This window comes from Drosophila kikkawai, chromosome 3R (genome assembly GCF_030179895.1).
Source record: "Drosophila kikkawai strain 14028-0561.14 chromosome 3R, DkikHiC1v2, whole genome shotgun sequence".
Taxonomy (NCBI): Eukaryota; Metazoa; Arthropoda; class Insecta; order Diptera; family Drosophilidae; genus Drosophila; species Drosophila kikkawai.
In genome coordinates, this window is record NC_091731.1 from 9,078,712 (window position 1) to 9,096,893 (window position 18,182).

The 18,182-nt window shown below is 44.4% G+C and overlaps 1 protein-coding gene and 1 non-coding gene across 3 annotated transcripts in view; one reads left to right on the forward strand and one right to left on the reverse strand.

Annotated features, from left to right (window-relative positions):
- The window catches only part of bnl (fibroblast growth factor branchless), a 47,804-nt gene that overhangs the window by 2,934 nt on the left and 26,688 nt on the right, over positions 1-18,182 (reverse strand). For both annotated transcript variants that reach the window (XM_070286732.1, XM_017172667.2), the window contains exon 3: positions 2,407-2,510. In XM_070286732.1, coding sequence (XP_070142833.1) covers positions 2,407-2,510 — 104 coding nt within the window. The remainder of the gene's footprint in view (positions 1-2,406; positions 2,511-18,182) is intronic.
- Positions 4,495-4,568, forward strand: TRNAT-AGU (transfer RNA threonine (anticodon AGU)). The gene has a single exon. It is a non-coding gene; the product is annotated as a tRNA-Thr (tRNA).

Genomic DNA, 18,182 nt, shown 5'->3' on the forward strand with positions numbered 1-18,182 from the left:
AAAACGCCAGCGAGGCACCCATTGTCGGTGAAATGTCGCCGCTTAAATTTAGAAATTAATCAGGCAAAAGGCGGCCCGAAATGAGCCATCAAATGGGTGAGGGCCGGGCCAGGGCCAGGGCCAGGCCAGGAGCGCGCTGCCGCTCCCGAGGTCGAGTCAAGTAGAGACAAGTTTTTTGACATACGAGTATGTGACAACAATGTGTGCGCCGCCCCTCACCAGACTCCCTTTTATGATACGCATTTCCAGGCATTTTGGTTTATTTTTAGTCTTTAATGGCTTGCAAGTGAAAATTGGCAGACACCAAAGGGAAATGAAGTTGTACTTTGATAAGGGAACCCGGCGAGCGGGGACCGAAGATAGCCGAGCCATTAGCCTCTCTCTCCATTGAAGCTTATCGAGTGGCGCCGTCAGGTGAGATGCTAGGTCCAGGAGAAAGGGTCGACAGATTACGGGAACACCTACGAACGGTACCGAACCACTTAGGGGAACTCAGCTCGAGCACCGCGTGACGCGCTCCGCCACTTATCGCCCCGAACAGGACAATAACGACGATAATGATGCAACATATTCATTGGGCGCGCTCCGCATTAATTGACCAAGCCCAGCTCGGTTTCCTCCGCGGGCGGTCTCCGTCTCGCTGGGAGAGAACAAATTATGCAAATTAATAAGCAAAACCGTAATGTGAACATTTATGGCTACGACATTTTAATTGGACGAGACGCTGACTCACGAGGGGTTCGGGTTCCGGCTTGTTTTCGGGTCGGAATTTATGAATTGGCATACGTTTCGGGCTTTTTGTGTTTGCTGGTCAATTAGCAAGGCCGAAAATCACCTGCCTCGGGGTGGTCACAAGATCGGACGAAAATACTTGAAATATTATGGTGAAATGTCATTAAAGCCGTCGCCAGGCAACAGGCGCCTATGAATAGAAAATGACGAAGAGAATTAAATTAAACAAGAGGCCCGTAGATCTCATGCACTCTTTGTATCGCAGAATAATAACAATTTTGGCTTGTGAACGAGCCTTATAGGAATGTTGGTGTTTAACAATCATTTGTCGGAATTCAAGGATCTCTAGTAATTAAGGCGGCAGTAATAATACATTTTCTACACTATAAATAATACATGAAAATGAAAAGACCTTTGCTATCCACCAAAAAATATTTTCTGAAATAAATTCTGCTTTCTGTTTTGTTTAAGTTTAAATAAGATTTTTTTTTAGATATCTTAGAGATTTTTATTCTGAGTGATATACCCGATGTCTGGCGAAAATAAACTAGACGGCCCAATATAACCGCCCACTTGACCAACTTAAAGATATGTCGGCTATGTTATAGGCTCTCTCTCAGGCAGGCGGCATGCGGCGCCTTCAAAGGGCCGCCTACAAAGTTGCCGCTGGTGAAGCGCATCAATCAGCAAGTATCTGTATCTGCAAGATACCAAGCGCGAGCGTGGATGCGGACACGCCTCGGCTGACAGAATTGGCACAACGCTGCTATTTCGGATGCGAAAAGGTCAAAGTGCTAGCGACGGCGGAAAGAAACGAAATAAATTAAATCAAAAACTAATGTCCGCCGGACCATTGAAGCGCAGCCGAAGCGGTTGCATGGCGCCAGCCCAAAAAAGGCAACCGCAGCGCAGACGAACTCGAGGATCGCTCCCAAACCCAGCGGGGTGAAGTGAAGTGTCGCCTTAACTCTGGCGGAGGGGGAACTCTTACTCACACTCGAGGACTTGCGACCGCCATCAGTTGCCACTCGACCTGGCCGAACGATCATAAGGACACATTCCGAGGCAAAAGGGACGAACGAAGGACTCGCTGTGTTGCTGCTGATCGTGTTGCTTTGTTTTTGTTCACATTTAATTTTTTATTTATTGCCCGACCTCTTCGGTCGCTCTTTCATTTATTTGAGTGTCCTTCCCTTTGGGTTTTTTTTTCGGTTTACCTCAATCTTTTAACAGGCCTTTGTTTGTTTTTGTTTTCTGTGCGGAGGGGTGCCAACAATGGCCTAGAAACGATAGGAACCGATACCTATATCTGGAGCATATACCAAATATAGTTATCTGGGAGCGGAAAATTGAAACTCGAAATCGATTTCGCGGTTCAGGGAGTAAGGATAATATGGATGGCCCGATTTTTGAGTTATTTCTTGTAAAGTTAACAAGTTAAAAGTATTTTTGATTAGAACGGTAGAAACAAAACAAGAATAACAAATATAAATCAATATAATATTTCAATTTAAGTTCATTGTTTGAAAATTAAAGTCAAGATCGGTTGTAGATCGGTTATATTATGTTTAAAGTCCGAATTTGAAAATAACTAAAGTTCACAATTTTCACAAAGTCTTCTCCTGCTGACCCATTGTCAAATACAAATATTACAATACAATATTTTAAGCTTACCGAGCCATAGGCAGCGCCGCACGCGTCCATGCACAGATACAGGCAGGTGGCCACACTCTGCAGCTTGATGCGTCCCACATCCACGGTGGAGCGCTGGAGAATCGCTGTAAACGGAACGGAGAGAAAGCATATTAATTAATTATCAATCACACGTTGCAGAAGTGGAGACCTGATTGCGGGCTGACCCACAATCTGGGCCCAGGTGCCAGTGCCAGGATGTCAGTGGTGCCCAAAAGGCCTGTCCCTGTCCAAAAAGTTGTTAATTACACATCCGACACCTGGGCAGCCGTCAGAGCCCAGGAGTGAGTAAAGCGCTTGCAGGCATGGGTTGAGCATTAAATGGCCAATAAAATACATAGTGGGGAACCCGGTAAATCATAGATTCCCATTGCTGGGCAAATTTGTCAACTGCGTCCGATCGAAGATGCCTTGAGTGAGATAATGGCGGACGTTATTTATGGCTCGATTCGCGCCAGGTTAATTGAAACTGCGCCGCCTTGCACTTGAGAAACGAGCAAAGCCACACCAAATTCAAGTTCAGGTTCGCTTAAGGTCAAACCACTTGTGGGGTCCGTGGAAGGGGCCAGGAAAGGGGAAAGATGGAAGAGGGGAAAGAGGCCGGCCTCTTTGTCAGTTGGCAGTTGGCTGGCCAAAGTGTGTCAGCACTTGGCCGCCGTCCGTTCAATGAACTCCCTGCACTTAGTGCACACAATAAACATCAATTTATAAATACGCAGCTTGTTACGGGAGCAATTGGAAATTGAAATCTTAGCCAGCTGCTGTGGCAAGGAAATGGCTGTTCCTAATAAAAATTATTATTAGAGATTATGCGGTATACTCCGCGCAGTCCCTGAGTGGCCACTTGAGTGATGAAAAAATGCATTTCGAACTGCAACTGCTCCTGGACGATATGATAGAAAGTTCGGAGCTGCGAATAAGCCATTAAATCTTTAACGAGACATTATTTATGTGGCAGCTGAAATAAAATCCTTGACATGAAAAAGGGATACAGATATGCCGGTATTTGTTACTTAAACTGATAGGCAATCAACTGAACAATTTCTGATGAATAACTTGGGGAATTATCGCATATGGTAGAGCTGAAACTGTGCCAGCGCATAAACAGCAGCGTGAATATCATAAAATATTGCTGTCAATAGGTGGGCAATTTATGGCCCACATGCTTATCCCGTATAGGCAACTTTTATTGCAACTTCGGTTGCAACTTTGCCCAAACAAAACAGGGGCGTGTGTGCATGGGAAAGGCATGCGTTTTTTATTTACAGGGCATCATGCTCCCCCATACCCCTTACCCCAATTAAATACGGAAATTGTAAAGTTTCGGCGAAAGGAAAAGAACATAAATAGTGTAAATGCAGTAGCTGCAACAAGAGGCTGTGCTCCCATTCTTCTTCCCTTCCCGATGCAGTTCCCTTTCCCGTTACCGTTCCCTACTCCCTATTGGATGTACAATTTCCCTCCCCCACAAATTTCCCAGAGCCGTGAGTAATTGTTCCATTTTTTCTGAAGTGTTTGGCAATTGCCTTTTAGTGGATTTCATTGGATTTTCCGCCACTCAAACTCTTTTGTAAATACTAAAAAAAGAGGGAATAAACTAAACAAATGACATGCTAAGCGCGTCAGTTCATTTGTTAAAATCGAGGGGGCCAGGGGGACTTGGAGCCCAGCGACAGCCTTTCTCTTCGCCGCATGCCATGTGGTGTTGCATTTCACTTGCGTCGTGTTGCGCCTGTCGTGGTGTGACTTTTTCTCTCCGAGCCTCATTTAAAAAACGATTTGTTTTGCTCGAGTTAACAAAAGTAATTTTTCTTCTTTTTTATCTTCTTGTGTGCATGCGCCTTTCGGACAGCGACAACTTTTAGCGTATTAAATTGTTAAGAAGAATAATTTATATTTATTCTTGTGGGAAAGTTTTCTCCGGCACTCTGTCTCTTTCGCACGCCATACGTGGTGCTGCTAATTTTAGCTCGGAGAACAACAAAAAGCCGAATGAGAGTGCGGAGGAACACACACAGAGAGCGCCCTCTCTCAGCTTGTGGCAGAACTTTAGCGAGCTGCACGGCATGTGGCGCCGTGGCTTAGTTGGTTAAAGCGCCTGTCTAGTAAACAGGAGATCGTGAGTTCGAATCTCGCCGGGGCCTATGCTCGTTGAGAGCATTTGATTTTTTTTATTATTATTCTTTTTTACAGTATTTTCTTTTTTATATTAATATGCTACAAATCAAAACATAATTATAATGGATAGAACTACCTTAGTTTTTTTAAATATGTTTTATATAAAGAAATCAATTTCAAAAGTATTTTCCCCTAATCATGTATTAATTTAATTATTGTTATTGCTCAATATTTTATAAGTCTTAAAATGGATATATTTTCCACTCAAATTGACCGATCAGGAAGTGAATTTTCACCCAATTTATCTTTTCTCCAGTAATAGTCATAGAAATCTGTTCAATTTGCTCAGCTCATTATTATGTGTGTTATCGCAGCCGCTACAATAACAATACGGAATTGCTTGAGGTGTGAAATAAGTGCATATTGATAATCGAACGATCTTTTATTGATCTATCAACGGGCTGTGCCTGTGGGGAGGTTCGTTCAATCAGGCGTTGAGTGCAGTTCATTGAACCAGGGAAGGGGAAATCCAAAGACCGAACTCCAAAATTAAAATGTATCCGAATTCCTGGCACGCTTCTGAGCTGCTTTAAATTACCCACATATTAAGCACGTAGTGAGTGGAGCATGGGGGAGAGGAGAGGCCTCAGGAGACACCAATAATAAAATCGCCTCCAATGGCTGTCACGCTCTGACAATAATTAAAATGTCAGAAAATATGCCTGTCAAATCGCAGGCATTTTCGGAAGGTGCTCGATTGAGTTATGTTGGGTTGGGTTCTGGGCTTCCTTGTCATCGATGGATGGATCGATGGGCCAGTAACTTGGACAGGGACAATCTCTTCGGCAACCGTTAAGGGGAGAAGGCGCTCAATTTATGCAAATGAGGCCTTCATTTTCTCCGAGACAGACGCTACAGTCGCTACAGACGACGGCATTGGTAATGTCGAAATTTATGTGCAGGCCCTCAATAAAAGTTGGAGTTGACAAAAAATGAAATAGTCACCGGGTATTTAAATAAATCCATGCATATATGTATGGAATTGCCTTTTATTATATTTTTAATTATGCTGACAAAAAAGTGTGACGTTTTGGCGTGACACTTTATGAAAATTTACGATCGCTTTTGTGGTTATTTAACATAATATGGTATGCCAGCCATCAATGGTCGTAAAAAATATCTCTGGGAATATCTCTAAGCGAGGCATTATCCGCTTTGTCTGGTCCTCGAGCCCCTCGAGCATTCACTACCGTGGCACGCCGTCTTTTGTGAACTTTTGTTTGGAATATAGCTCGCCTAATTTATGATCGTGGGCAGCGTATTTTGACAATTTGATTTGAATCGGAGGCGAGCATATCAATCAATGGGGACTTCAGCATATGTATGTTGATCGGATCCCCCGATCCAGATGACAATGAAGAGTTAACAGTCGCTGTCTATTAAAGCCCAATTAGTGGCGCTTTATTGAGTTGTCGTTTGGCCTGGTAATAAATCTTTGACAAGAAGTTGCGCCGCCTGCACTCAAGTAGATAAACGGCGATAAATAAAACCGTGGGCGGTATGATAAGCCGAGATGCTTAGCATTTGCAGGTGATTGCTTTTTTATTCCGGGGAAAAACTGCCAGCAGAGCTACTTATGCGATGGGAAAGCGGCGGCGACCGTTCCCACCCCAAATCTGTGGCCGAAGAAATTGCAATCCGTATCTATTCCGGGACTCCGGCATCTCAAATTAGCACCCATCCACAAACAATCGCTGGAGTGCCAAATTGAATTCACAGTTGGGTAAACCTGGCACTCGCACCCTCTCCCCGTTTTTTGTGTGTTACTTCTTGGGGTAATCGAAATGCATTTTTGGTTTTTGGGGATGGTAAGGGGAGGGAAAGGATATCCTGCAACCGAATACCTTATTGGCCAATTTCCGATAAAAGCAAATACGCAAAAGAATAAATTACAATCGCGTTGACAGCGCCGATTTGCACTTCAGGGGTTGTTTACCCGAAAAACGCCCACAAAAATCCATTTTATCTTAGTGGGAAATGTTGCAATATTTGCGAAATGGCAAATCATAATGGAAAACGATGCCATATCGTCCGGATGAGATCTATTCCTGCCGATGATGGGCCCTGACACGACCAATTTAGATAGGAATTTCTCTGGCGGACATTCCACACGTGGTGGGATGGTGGGATTCTGGCTTTCTCCCTGGGATACATTAGATTTATCAACGCTACCGTTTCAGGCAATCGCGAGGCTTCGGCCTCCATCTGGGTCCAATTCATTAATGAAAAATGAATGCGGCTATTGAGAATGCCTTCATTTGATTAAATCAGACTAATAACGTGTAAAGTATGGGTAGTTCTCCCCCCCTCGACGGGCATTGTGCCATCGAGTGGCTTGGCCCACCAGAGGAGAGCCCGATATAAAAGCCGATTAGGTAAAAGTTTTCCAGTGAAAGTTCACCGCATTTGAATAACACCCAATGTGTGCGTTCTTACAAATTAATACAAGCCGCAGAGGGAAAAACAAACGAAGAAATTATGTTAAAAAATATGTAAGCGGAAAAAAGTTGTAAAATGTAAAAAACAAACACGTGTTAAATATGCCCAAAAATTATGTTCGAAAAATGTCTTAAGAAAGATGTTAAAAAACTGTAAATTGTTTTGCATGAATAAAATGAACCGAACCACGCCCCCTTTCCGCCTTAGAGTGCGTGACCAGTGACAGGCCAATTTCAGAGGCGCCCGCAGAGAGATCCCCAGTCTCCATTATCCCCAGTTCCCAGTTCCCAGTCGCCATCTCGCCCCAGGTTTGTTTTTCCGCATTTTCTCGCTGGATGTTTTTGTGGCCGCGGCTTTTTCTTGTCCACTAAACAACCAGTTGGAGTGGAAATGAAATATGTAGATGAGTCTTTAATTAATTTGAGACACGACAAGACAAGTGGCGTCGTCTGTGGCTGCGTCTGCGACAGCGTTGTCTGCCTCCTGCCGCTCCAGCATTCCCTCCCCACAGAGGTCCCCACCTGATCCTCGCTTTTTAGGCCAAGAATCTAGTCTGTCGCAGTCGGAGGAGGTACCTGCTCTGCGGCAGGTGTTGAGTCATTTGGTTGACTGGCCATTAGAGTCTCCATTGATCACCGATCATTGATCGAGTGGCACGGGGCAGCTGGGACTGTGACTTTGTAGACCCGAGGAGTTCGAGCACTCCAACTGGGAAGATAAGTATTGCTGATTTTGTAAAAGGTAATATTTGAATTAAGGAATTCATTCTTATTCTCATTTTTTTATAAAATCTGGCGAAACCCTTCCTTATATTGGAGCATCTTACCCCTTCCTGTTCATGGTCACACTCCTCAAACCCCTATCCCCGGTCTACAATCCATGTGGATCACTTATATGCACTGCCTTAGATCTCTGACCTCTGCGCCAAATATTTGCATTTGGCATTAAGTCGATCATAAATTTTAGAACCGAGCAGTCTACTAAAGCCGGCTCCGCTCCACTGCGATTCTGTGTCACCCGGCGGAGGCTGTCAACATTGTCGCCGTGGCCGAGAGATAAGAGTGCAGTACGCTGCACTATCAGACCGGGTCCAGACCCACAGCCTCGTGGGCGTGTCTGCCGCCCTCATCCGTGGGCAAAGACAAGCAAGTCTCATTGTGCCTCTCTCACTCCCATATTTGCCTATCGCCGAAGGCGTGGATTGAGCAATTTTACGACCCTTTTGCGAACAACATCAGTTATTCGAATTCCCCGAATGATCCTAACCCATTTCGGCTATCTGGCTGTGCCAACACAACGGCCTATCACGAATCAATTAGCCGAGACGCACTCGGGCAGACATTTTGTAAGAAACGCTTTTCGCTGATTTATGCAATGCTACAAATGGAAACTCTTAATTATAATTATTTGACAGGCTCGCGGGGCAGGGAAATCAAACTTAAACTGTTATAAGTCGCATATATATTATTTAGCTGGCGTTGCCTGTCACAGCCACGGTTGTCAAATTGTTAACCGTTGGACTCCGGGCTGCCAAGTCGGCGGCACAGTCGCCCAGTTGCCCAGTTGCCGGCCTGTCAGCGACGCTCCAGCGTCTGGTTAGACGGCATTTTTCTACAGAGTCGGAGTCGGAGCCGGAGCAACAAAAACAGAAGTCCATAAAACATTTTTAGCATGTGCAGACTGGCGGCTTTTAAAATATTCAATTTGGCCGAGGCGACAGATGCGGGCTGATGATCTGGTCGTGTCAATGGTTTGAGGTTTTCGCATTTTATGGCCCCAGAAATGATGGTCCATCGAACAAAGAATGACAAAGTTTTTGCAAAAGATTATTCTATGTTTTGCACTGAGAAAAAACTATTCTAATTGTATCTTAGCACATAAAAGAGGTTTTAAGAATTCAGCATTAATAACGTAAGAATTATATTTGAAGAGATTTTAAAGATCTGTCTCACCTTAAGATACTTTTATAAACCCAAGATTGAGATAATATTTACAGATAATTTATAAAATTTGTATTGCGCTTAAAATTCTCAAGTCCAAATTCAGCGATAAACTGATTTGAATTTCAGGCTGAAACCGGAAACAACTAAAGCCTCGAGTAGCAGAATTATTATTACGTAATAAAACATAATATATATCCTAATCCAAATAATATCCCTTTACCAAAAAAAAAAAAAAGCTTTTTTTCTGGGTTTATTTCTGTGTGCTAATAGCTCCCCAGACAAACAAAGTTCCCAACCCAGCCGTGACCAGATAAATTAAGCCGCAGTCAAAGTTCAAAGAGTTCCCCCCTCGACGACATTTGACATGGCAAACGATTCGTTGGTTCCCCCCTCGCTGACACACATATTATGCAGTTCCCGAAAACTATATGTATGTAGTCAGCCAAAACGGAAGCCACCAAAACTGGAGCGTAACCAATGCGGCAGGCATCCAGAGGGTCCCACAGCCAAAGTGTCGCCTGTCAACTTTGGGGAATTGAAATGGGATGGGAAACGGCTCTCACAATGGGCCTGCTGCATCCGTATTTTTAGCTGTCGCCAGCCCTCGAGACTTTGACATGAGAAATAACATTTCAATTAGTTGATCGAATGCTCGATTTGAGCTAAATTGCCATTGGGGAGCGAGGGCCAGAAGCAGCCCTCCCTCCTCCCGAAAGGGAGGCGGGGGAATGCCGCGCGTTGTGGGGATAGCTTCAGCTAATGCCTGCTCAAATGTTGATTCCCGGACACATTTGCAGCTGATCCAGATAGCACGTGCGAATGTGTGTGCGATATCGCAACGTGTAATTCCAAATGGTATCTAACAGATACACGCGCCGCACGGAGCACCAGCGCTGAATGTTAATGTAAATGCATCCGATGTATTTGTGCGGGGCGTAAATAGTCCAGAGCGCGCTTAGTTGCGTTTGCAATTAATTCACAGTAAACAGCAAATGTTGCAAATAAATTAGCAGCGACAAAAAGTATCTGCAAGTGAAAACAACAGCCACGACAAAATCGAGTCTGAGCCGCATTGAAGCCGCATGCGACACAGCCACTTTGCTTATCGCCAGCCAACATCGACTTTGGCTGCCAACGTCGATTGTTTGGAGATTCGTTTGTGTTTTTTGATACCTCTGAAAATTCATTAAAATCCTCACAAGTATCTGTAAGAGAAAATTTTACTTGTAGGTTTGATTGATTTGAGATTGATTCACACAAATTGAGACTCTGAATTTATACTTCAGAATTGATAGATGCAGTTTCTGTAACATCTCTGCATTAAAAGATGGTGAGGTCTTTTAAGCGGGAAAATTATTTTCCAACTGCTATTTTTATTAGCTTTACATTGCTCTCTAGAGGGTATACCGATTTCGATGACTCAGTGCAAGGCTGAAATGCCATCGGAAAACGTCATAATTATCGGGGGTAGCTGGCTGAGTGGGCTGCCAGCTACAGATACAGGGCGCGCGGATACAGATACAGATACAGATACAGATACAGATACAGATACAGATACACTTAATACTACGTTTGTTTGCCAGGCACAATGCAAAATATATTGACTTAGGTCAGTGGCTCATTGAACGCAAAATGCAAATTGTTGTTGCCACTGCTGCCTGCCTGCCGGTCGGTAATTCGCACTTCACACCCTGACGTGCATGTGTCTAAACGAGTATGTCTGTGGCCGTGTGAGTGTGCGCGAGTGCTGTGTATCTGCAAGATACAAGACTGCAAGTAGCTAGCTGGCAAATGTGATAAACAAACCTGCCGCCAGACGCCTTGTGAGCAGTTAAAATTAAAGGCAAACAACGGAAAATATTACCTCATCGAGAGGGATGGCATAAGTTATAGACCAGACCGATATATCTCGGGCGATCAAGGTTGCCATTGGAATTCAGAATGCATAGAGCTCTTCAGAATATTGAGTTACCGTCCAAACATTACCCGTATCCAACTATCAAGTTACTCGGAGATCCGAAAATATTGACCAGTCCGCAGTTAATTTTTATTGGCCGCGTCAATCTTCATGAGAAATGGTCAGAGAATATTCTGGGAATTCAAGTCCTCGGTAACTTCCATTTAAAGGCTCATTAACCAGATAATCATAAAGATATTATTGGACAGAGAATCTTAATCGTGGAAACAGCTCATAAAAATTCCAAAATAATAATAATAATAGAGCCATAAGAAATCTGTCAGGGCCTGACAGCCAGACAATAAAAGCGCGCCCAGCTAATAAAGATATATGTAAATATTCCACAGAGATATTCCACAGAGAGTGAAAGTGAAAATCAGCATAAAAATTGTTAACTAAATTGTTATTCAACAACAAAAACTCACAGCAATAATAAACAACCGACTACAAGCACAAATTTAGATAAGAGCCTCGAAGAGATACTCCGGGACGGCAGCATGTTTCGCTTTTTTGTCGCCGCCATGCATCATCCGATCCGAATCGATTCTGGGCGATACTAATCGAGGAAATTTTAGCTTTCAGCACTGCCATCTGCCCGAAAATCTCCAGCGCCGAGAAAAACTTTACGATGTGCCAGACTATTAAAGATATTTAGATACACTCCTGGGACGGGGGCTCTATTTTTAGGCCGGCCTTTGACTCAATTAGGTCCAAGTGTGTTTGCATTAATTCGACCTCAAAGTGGGATTACACTTGAGCACAGTTCATGATTGCCCAAGTGTTCGGCTCCCGATGATGGCCTCTCAGGTTCGAATTGACCAATTACCGGCCCCATTATGCGGCTAATTGCATTGTCGCCTGTTGGCCAGTCCGGACCACCTGCATCGAGCACGCGACTTCCATCGCCGCCGTTCGATGACAGCCAGTCTTTTGTTCGGCGGCCACTCAACAGGCCTGGCGCTATGCCAGCTATAGTATGTGTGCCTGGGCCTGTCCAGCATTTGTCATAGTCGTACTCGTACTCGGACTCGGACTCGGAGCACTTGTAGATCCAGATAGCCGGATAGCTCAGGTGGAACTGGCAGTTAACAACGTCGCCCGCGTTTATCGTCCATCGACTGACAATGTAATTGTGATTTATGCAAATTGCCGGGCTCAACACCTTTTGGCGAATTTATGCTGGCATTCAATTTGACCACCTTCCATTCCCATTTCCATTCCCATTCTCGGCTACGGACTTTCTTCTTTCTCCCGGGAAGGAGGTTTGCTTATTATGCTTGGCCATCTAGGAACTGTTTATTGACTTGGTCTGCGAAACAAAATAACTGGGCGGAGATCGGGATGGAGATCGAGATGGAGGTGGAGGTGGAGCCATGGAACCCACACGAACTCTCCTGTTTTGATTTCTATTAATATTTTCTTTGGAAAAAATGATTGTTGCACCCCATAAAAAGCCGTACACAGAGGCACGGACAGGCATTAATCAGCCGGGAAAAAAAAACTCTGAAAAAAAGATCCGCAATTGAAGTAGTTCTGTTTGCACAGTGCTTGTGTTTTCGCAGGCGAAATGAAAACAGGCGGCCGTAGCCAAAATATCTGCAGATCGGGGGAAACTACTACCAGCAAATGGGGCTGTGTGGGGAGGCCGAAACATGCGTCAATAACCCCATTCCGAATCGCAATGAATCGATCGCTGGCGATGCGATGCGATTGAGTAGATCCTTTGCTGGCTGCCATCAGCGCGGATGATGAAGATGCTTTTCCTGTATTTTTATTAGCTCCGCGCTCTCGCCGGCTAAGTGGGCAATAAAAGCGGTTAGGGAGAGGAAGAAAGCGAGTATCTAAGTATCTGGTATCTGGTCAACCTGATAGTGGGCCATACGCTCTCTGCTTATCTGCTCTAACCACTCTCCTGGCCACTTCCCTCTTGGCCGGTGCAATTGGCAGTAGGTGTTAGTGGCCAGTGTTAGTTTATGCGTGCTCTGGTTTCATGATGTGTGAATGGGCTCGTTAAATGTTTGGCCAGCTAGATGGAGTGAGAAATTTGCCAGGTTGCCAGGTTGTTAGTATGCCAACTGGTTTGCAGAAGGTTCAGGCAGGCAAGAAACTTGATTTACTTATTGGTTGTTTCAATAGTTCATTATGCCATTAATTATTTAATTAGATCCGTGACACCTTTGGCTATCACTGGCAAATACCCTACCTACTGAAGCATTGCTTAAATCTCTAAAGTATCATAGATATTTTTCTGAAGTATGCTGCAGCTACGCCTCAATTAGTTTGCCATTTAATTTTATATGACTCGTTATGACGTTTATGCGGCAAATTAGGAGAGCAATGAATAATTAGCTGGCAAACGAATAGTACATTTTTCAAAGTAATGATCCGGCTCATTCCCATTGCATTCCGCTCGCTCCGTTTCAGTTTCCCAACCGATCTGCGGATACCCATACATCTGCTCCGCTGATGCAACATTGTTGCCCAATGGAACACTTGTCGAGTACCTGAGATTCTCTCAGTTCGAAACGAAAGCCATTCGAAATGAATGCCTGTGCCATAATTTGCGCTAGATTTTGTAGGCCATGTTCCAGACATTTGTGTTTCGTTCAATGTTTGTTTGTTTGGCGCACTGTACTATATATACAAGACTCTCATAGCGTTGCATAAATCATAGATTCAACGCACAGGGAGTGCGTAAATAATGCGAGGATTACGGCGGAAATTATGAGGGGTGAGCCTCTTAATTATCGCTCTGATACTGCCTGGCAGTGGTATCTACACATAGCCAAAATTTCACTTTCTTTGCATTTTTCAAAATATTTAATGTCAAACATTTAATCCAAGCAACAACTTTAAACTTAAGTCCTATGTTCGAGATATCCGGAGGAATAACCGAAGATCAGTTTTTATTGAAATGCGATCCGATTCTCAGCCACTTAAGATCATTTTTTCTTATTGCCTTCCAGTTGGGAATCGAGTGCGTGTGCGGCTACTGTGCGACACTTCGACTTCTGTCCCACTCGAGTGCATTTTTATGATCGCTCATTAATTTTATGGCTTTTCATTTGTCGGATGCGGGGGCGGAACTCCGCGATAAGACCGCCTCGATCGCCATCCTCGATCCCACACATATGGCTTTGCGAGCTCGTTAGACAGAGCCACTTGTGATTGATTGGGTCGATCCGTGGCGATCCTCTCCGGCGACGCAGTATCACGTAGCACGAGCACTTGCTCCAATGACCGCGATCAGGCCGCAATCGCATAACTCGCAATGGACAGAGCGGGATTTTACGCAGGATCGGCGACGGATTGCGAAACCGTTCAAAGCCATGGCCAAAACACGTACCACAATCAGCTAATTGGACGCCCGACTGCCCGGTGTCGCTTTCATTAGCATGCAAATGCAGATCGCAGCGATATCTGGTCCGCTTCTGTTCCTTAATGGCGGCGACGTGTTTCGGTGCCTGCTCTTTTGTAATTAATGTGATCCGCCGACTGACCTTAACTGTGTGTTGTCAGACTGATTAAAAAGTGTTGAAAAACAAGTTGTTACTCTGCCCCCGCGCCACTCCCAGGCACTGGGATATTGGATATTGGCAGTCGGAGGATCCTGAACTGAAACCGAAACTGGCTCGCGGGCATTTTGTCATTTTAATGGGGGCTCCGGAATTGGCTTTTGGCTTTCGATTTTTGAGTCTAATTAAGGCAAACATGTGGCAAGATCAATGTCGGCGGCGCCGCGGTGGCGTGCGTACAAGTATCTGACAGATACTTACGCGTTTATGGCGAATAAAACCAATATACTTATGCCAGCTACCGAAAATTAATTATTTACGCCATTCGCAGCCTCCTTAATTGCACTTCGCAGGCTGACAAATTGCATTCGCGTAATGGGCTCTTCGTCTGGCATTGTTATTGCGAGAATTATGCGCATTTTGCATGCGATTTATGCGAGGCATGCGAAATCCCCACCATGGCATTGAACCAGGCAGGATGTCTTCATTGGATTCGGGTTTCATGCCTTGTTCCGTCAAGCTGTCGGCCACCGAAGGCAGTTTCCATTGCCAGAGGATTTATGCAACATACAACGTTGTTTGAAGTAACACTCCTACAATTGACAAAGGCTAAGCAGAGTGGATAACACGATGTACACACAGAAATAAAGTTCTTGTTTATTTTATATATAAAGTATTTTTTCTAAATATCCTATACTCTTTAGTATTTAGCCATTAATAATCTTTTCCAATATAGAAATTTATTAGGTAGCAAAATGTTTCCAAATTTTACCAAGCTTTGATCAAAGAGCAAACCTTTGTCTTCAGTGCACTTTTGCCCATGCAAATGCACTAAACTGTGAGTGTGTGGGCCCCAGGTTCATGCCAAAGTCGTGAGGAAATAATAGACCGAGTTGATGAGTTAAGCCCAGCCTACCAAAATATTGTCAACGATTTGCATGCAAATTGCACGCGGAAGTTGCCGCTAACAAGGTCGTTAACTCTATTAAACTCGGCCAGAACTTGGCTAGAACTTAACCAGAACTTCGACGTAGCCCAGATGGAGTCAAGCAGTCAAAGTGCAAATATGTGGCCACCCGACGCCTCTGCATTACTCAAGCTCACGCCCGCGAATACAATTCAATCCAGAGGTCCGCCCGGGGTCGAGCCCAGCTAATGAAGTTGAGGCGTAGCCGAATCCGAGTCTGAAAGATACAGGAACCTGGCTAAATTTAGCCCAGCTCGGGCCTTGCCACCTACGATAAATCAAAGTTAATCAGATCTAGTTTCGATTGGGTTTTATGGCTCGCTGCGCCTGCCTGCCATTCGGCTCCATTCGATGCCATTTAAATTAGCTGCCGGGTAATTTATCGCATTGTTGGCTCTTTGCAGGTTTCGTTTAGCGCCAGGATGCCGCTAAGTCCAGACACAAAGGCCCTGGGGTCCAGTGCCCAGTCACCTACCGACGACTCCTCCTCCGATCCTGCTGCCTGTCTCAGTCGGCTGCACTCGACTGGAGTTGAATGGGTAGCTACCAGCCGCCTAGTCGATAATTACGCATATTTTGTTGCCTGTTTTGACGCTGCTTTTTATTTTTATTCAATTTTATGTGGTCAGTTGGGTGTAAGGGTATCGAGAGCTTGTTTGACTACGGAAGAGGGCTCAACTTATCAGCAGCAGATTCTCGTAAATTTCGCTCCTTAATTGGGAAGCTGAATATTAAATTGTGAGAGCTGAAAACTGGCTTAACTCATAAGCCAGTTTCTCGAGAAATATGGCTTGAAGAAATTCCCCTTAATAGGTACTAAACATTAGGAAAGAGCTAATGGACCAATTAATTGGATGCTACTTGAAGTTTTTGAGTTTATTATAAAATCACAAAGTGACAACTACAGAATGTAAGGATATCTGTTGCATAACATTCCTTTTAATTTGAGAATCACTACTGTATTCTCCAATTGTATCTTGATTGGTTTTCCTCTCCAACAAGTTTATTTGTTTAAGGCAGATAGTTGCTAGTCATAGTCGCCCTCTTAGTCGACCATTAAAACAATTTGTTCGCCATCTAATAAATCTATTTTTAGTCGGCTTGTGTTATTCCTGACCTCTATCATTGATAGTTTACACAAGTAGGCGTAGGAAAATAATCCACAAGGGCATGAAAACTTCGGCGCCTCAATAAAAATGCGCCGCCGAAGTTTAATATTATTTTCCTCCACTCCATTTAGCATGGCGGGCATTGTCTTGGAGTGGGGATTGGCCATCTCTGGGTTTTTAGTAGCTGTTAAATGGCACGGACGCAGTCGGTGGTCTCCTCCAGAGATCTAGGTTTTAACACCCGACCAGGGCGACTGAGACTGAGGCTGCTCTGGAAATGGGTTTCAGTTTACACACTTGTTGCCGACTCCTTTTGCCCACATGGAGCAAGGAGACGACGGAGTTTCGAGTCTTGTCATCGCCTGGAATAAGGCGCTTATTTATTTGCCAGAGTTTATAAGAAGAATCTCAAGGTATCGCGTTGCAGAGACGTATCGCAATTATAAATCAGTTTAAGTCGCCTCGGCTGGACCCCCTGACATTAAGCAATGAAACCTTTTGAGCTCTGTTTGGCTTTGTCTTTGTCAAGTGGGCCGTCTGCCGTCTGCCCTCTACCGTCACCTGTCCGTCAATCCTGTCCAGATCGCCGTCCACGCTCCGTGTGGCACCTTTGTTTGCACAACTCCGACGAACTGATTGCCAAACACCGAACGCGGACAAATGAATGATTGCCCCTGCTCGGATCTTACGGATCTCTCGCCGATCTCTCTCACGGATATGCCATGTCTATGTTTGCTAATAACTCAACAGCTAATCAGCAGAGATCGGTCGGGGGGCGGAGTGCGGGGCACTCGCAGCGTGTAGCCCGCAATTAAGCGAGCAGAAATGTATCTTTCTATCGCAGCAGCATCTTTGTATCTTTGTATCTTTGCATCTGCATCAACAAACATGCATCAGCACATGCCGCGCTGCATTAGACAAATCAATTATGCTGACTCTTGGGTAGGGCCCCGATATATGTTTGAGCATCTAATGGAGATGGGGATAAGCCGATCAGTTGGGCCATGGGAACGGAATTCAGAATGCAGAAAGAGGCTTAGGTCGTCTTCAAGGTGCACTGGGATGAAGAATCAATAAAGAGTTAAAGCTGAAAAGTTACCCAATAAGAGATGTGTAATCAGTGCGACGTTTTCTTAAAGTATAATATTATGTAATGCAATTTGAGTTCAATTGACCTAATAACTTTTGAAGTCACAGGGACAGAGACTGATGATATATATTTTACTTATAAAATATATAGTATTACAAGTACCTGCTCCAATATATTTCACCCTCGAAATATCCCAAAAATAACTTGATTGAAGCGAGTGGAAAATACAACAAACTACCATATTTTCTGAGTGAGTTTAAGACTCTTCGCATGACCACGAAAAGTAAATGCCAGGCAAATTCCATCAAAATGCTGTCAGCTGACTGCGAATTTGATTGTTATCGCGGAATGTCAGAGCAATAACCGATAAGGCTCAACATGGTTTATTTGCCGCTCTCCTTATTTACCACTTATATTTATAGCTGGACAGAAAAGAGCCGCCCAACTATTAACGCAAGTCCGCGCTTTGGGCCCGCTATTAATCAACATAATTGATGACAATTGGCGGGTACGTTCTGGTGCGTTGTGTCGTAACAAAACGCTTATCGGCCATAGCTGAA